Source organism: Carlito syrichta, unplaced genomic scaffold, assembly GCF_000164805.1.
Source record: "Carlito syrichta isolate Samal-C Ts95f unplaced genomic scaffold, Tarsius_syrichta-2.0.1 Scaffold303114, whole genome shotgun sequence".
Lineage (NCBI taxonomy): Eukaryota > Metazoa > Chordata > Mammalia > Primates > Tarsiidae > Carlito > Carlito syrichta.
The window spans coordinates 93,767-97,030 of NW_007247210.1; the positions used below are offsets into that span (position 1 = coordinate 93,767).

The 3,264-nt window shown below is 47.0% G+C and overlaps 1 protein-coding gene across 7 annotated transcripts in view; it reads left to right on the forward strand.

The window, feature by feature from the left end:
• Positions 1–3,264, forward strand: part of NUBP1 (nucleotide binding protein 1) — a 22,296-nt gene that overhangs the window by 10,202 nt on the left and 8,830 nt on the right. For 6 of the 7 annotated variants that reach the window (XM_008057739.1, XM_021712176.1, XM_021712173.1 and 3 more), the window contains 3 exons: positions 182–214; positions 816–906; positions 1,855–2,009. In XM_008057739.1, coding sequence (XP_008055930.1) covers positions 182–214; positions 816–906; positions 1,855–2,009 — 279 coding nt within the window. The remainder of the gene's footprint in view (positions 1–181; positions 215–815; positions 907–1,854; positions 2,010–3,264) is intronic. The other variant, XM_008057740.1, reaches the window with a different exon arrangement.

The following is a 3,264-nucleotide window of genomic DNA, read 5'->3' on the forward strand; positions in this document are numbered from 1 at the left end:
CACTGCACTCCAGTCTGGGCGACAGAGTGAGACTCCAACTCAAAAAAAAAAAAGAATTTAGGGGTACCACATGCAGCAGGGAATCATACTTTATAAAGTATCTTACTTTGTGCAGTATATTTTTGTAAAGTGTGGTGGGTGTGTAATTCCCACATGAATGTTGGTGCTTGTGTTCTTGCAGGTTCACCAGAGTGGCTCAGGCTGGTCTCCAGTGGTGAGTTTTCACCTCTTTGCCTGATTTTTGAGGTCGTGTGTGGGGGTCATGTGTGCTTAATGGGTTTGTGGTTTGTCAGTCCACAAGAATTTACTGAGGTACTACTCTTTGAGGCTCAGGGGATGCAATTAAGACCAGGGACTGGCAGATTTTTTCTGTAAAGAGTAGGACAGTGAATATTTCAGCTTGTGGGCCTACATTCTCTGCTGTTGCAGCCTGAAAGTAGTAATATTACTACTGGTAACTGAGTACCACGACTATGTACCAATAAAACTTTATTTACAAAAACAGATGATAGGCCAGATCTGGCCCCAGGGGCTATAGTTTGTGACCTCTGGTTGAGAGAGTTGAGGATATGGCATTTATTTTTATTAGCTGAGTTCACTGTCATCACAGCACATGGACACAGTGCCTCTTTCAAATCCCCTTGTTTTGCAAAAATGATTTAAGGATCAAAGAGTGAATATACTCATACGTCACATGGTAATTTTGTCCTGAAAATGGTGTCTTCAGCCAGAGGTCAGACAAATGACACAGAGAAGGGCCTCACTGTGTGGTTTTGAGTAAAGCATGTTTTGTTCTCGTCCTGTCCCCTTTCTAGTACGTAGAAGATAATCTGGGCGTGATGTCGGTGGGCTTCCTGCTCAGCAGTCCTGATGATGCTGTTATCTGGAGGGGACCAAAGAAAAACGGTTTGCCACTCTGCTTTTCTCTTTTGTCACATTCTCCCAAGAGCATGAGTGTCCTGGATTTTACCCGTGTCCTGTCCTGTCAGGACAGCTGCAACCTCGTCCTGTGGGTTTCTACTGTGTGACTTTTAAGCATTGGTCACCTCTTTCTTCACTGTTAAAAACAGTTCATAGAAATACCAGTTTCTACTCTATAATTTTAGTTATCTGCTGTGAGTTGTTCTATCCTTAAAAGCACTAAGGCCCTGAAATTATTTTGATCATGGTTTCTTTCTTTTTTTTTTTTTTTTTGAGTTGGAGTCTCACTCTGTCGCCCAGACTGGAGTGCAGTGGCCGCTCCCGGCCACCGCAGCCTCGACCTGCTGGGCTCTAGCGATCCTTCCGCCTCAGCCTTCCAAGTAGCCAGAATTACAGGCATGCACTACCACACCCGGCTGATTTTTTTGATTTATTGTGGAGATGAGGTCTTGCTGCCCAGGCAGGTCTCGAACCCGCGGGCTCAGGCAATCCACTCACCTCAGCCTCCCAAAGGCGCGGGATCACAGGCTGAGCCACCGAGCCCGGCTCTGATCATGGTTTCACAACAGCTTATTGTGTCAGAGAGAAGTGTGTGAGGCAGGCTCAACACCAGGTTGACCTGGGACTGAGGCTTTAGGTGACAATCTACAGAGTGTGGTTCAGGGCAGGCTTTTTCATCCTCAGTGTGGTGCTGGATGAGTGTGAGCTGTGTGCCATGCAGTGGGCTGTTAGCAGTGTCCTGCTATCCCCACGTGCTGGTTGCACCCCCTGCCCTAGCTGTGGTGACCAGAAATGTCTCTCCAGACATCGCAGTGTCACCCGAGTTGAACTGCTGGTTTAGAGCATGGACCACAGGTGTGTAAAGGTCACAGGCTGTATGAGTGTAAGTATAAGGAGAGGAATAGCAGTGTCTCCATGGCCTCCTCCCCGTAGGCATGATCAAGCAGTTCCTCCGTGATGTGGACTGGGGCGAGGTCGACTACCTCATTGTGGACACCCCACCCGGGACATCAGACGAGCACCTCTCGGTCGTCCAGTACCTGGCCACAGCGCACATCGACGGGGCAGTGATCATCACCACGCCTCAGGTAAGCAGGCTCAGGTGGAGTAGGTCCCAGCTGCTCCACTGAGAGGTTTCCTTCCAGTCAACAGCTCTTCATGGTGTGTGTTCTGCAGTGGCGTGTGCAGAAACCCCTTTTTAGCAACTTTATCGTGTCCGGGTGCAGTGGTCCAGGTGTCTGCAGTTGACAAATAAGCACTCCACAGCTGTGTCTGTTGTCCACAGAGGGTCAGAGCTACCTTCTGAACTTTTCTTCAGAAAGCCAGGAAAGTGCTGGAGCCATTATCTTCAGATAGTCCTGTGAGGTCACACTGTCCTTGCCATGTTCGTGCATCAAGTCCCTTTCTCTGTGGTGGTCTCTCCATTCAAACCTCAGGGCAGTTCAGGAAGTCTCCCAGTTTTCAACCAAACCAGCCTGGGTGTGGACAAGGATTTGGGGACAGCCTGCTGGGACCTTTGTCTCTTCCCTGGTGATGTCAGGCTCCCCTCTGTGCCAATCATGAGCGGCTTTGCCACAATGCCCGAGATGAGCCCAAGCTGGGGAGAGCAACAGGAAATGTGACCTCGGGAAACCCTGCAGAGGACAGCTGCAGGTGGGACTGTTGTTTTGACCGAGTAAGCCAGAAGAAGCTACACCAGCAAGCTGATTTTAATTAATTGTTAGTTTATTAACACACGGGTCAAGAGTAGGCAAATGAAAACTGTTGACAAATTGGTGCAGTTTGTGACAAGCTTTTATAGGTAAAATTTGCAGTATTGGCTACCTAGCAACTTAGTGACCATAGCAACTATTAACTAACAACTTGGCAGCCAAAATGGGAACTTTGATTGTTAGGGAGCTTTGATTAATTTCATGTCCTAGGTATAGCCAGTGCCCAGAAAATCCCTGGAGTTCTGCCATCAAGATATAGTTTAAGGTAGTTACAGAGAGACAAGGAGGAAGAATCATTACACAATGGAGTTACCTTGGTTAGGTTGCTAACAGAATATAAGAACAAAATATGAAAATGTCAAAGCGTAACATTTGATTTCAGTTAACAAAGCATACAATTACATGGAACTTATGGCTAAGGAGTTCTGTAACAGTCAGCAGGAAACAGCACAACCTGCCCAAAGGAGACAAAACTGGGGTCTGTGATCATGGGAACATTACTGTAATCACAGGTAGGCACTAAGGAGTGAATTTTAGGTCAGGCAGGCAACTAAGATGGAAGCTTTAAACAAAATGGAGTAAGCTGGTTGATACTATTTATTTTGCTAGCAATTTGATTTCATTAACTGAT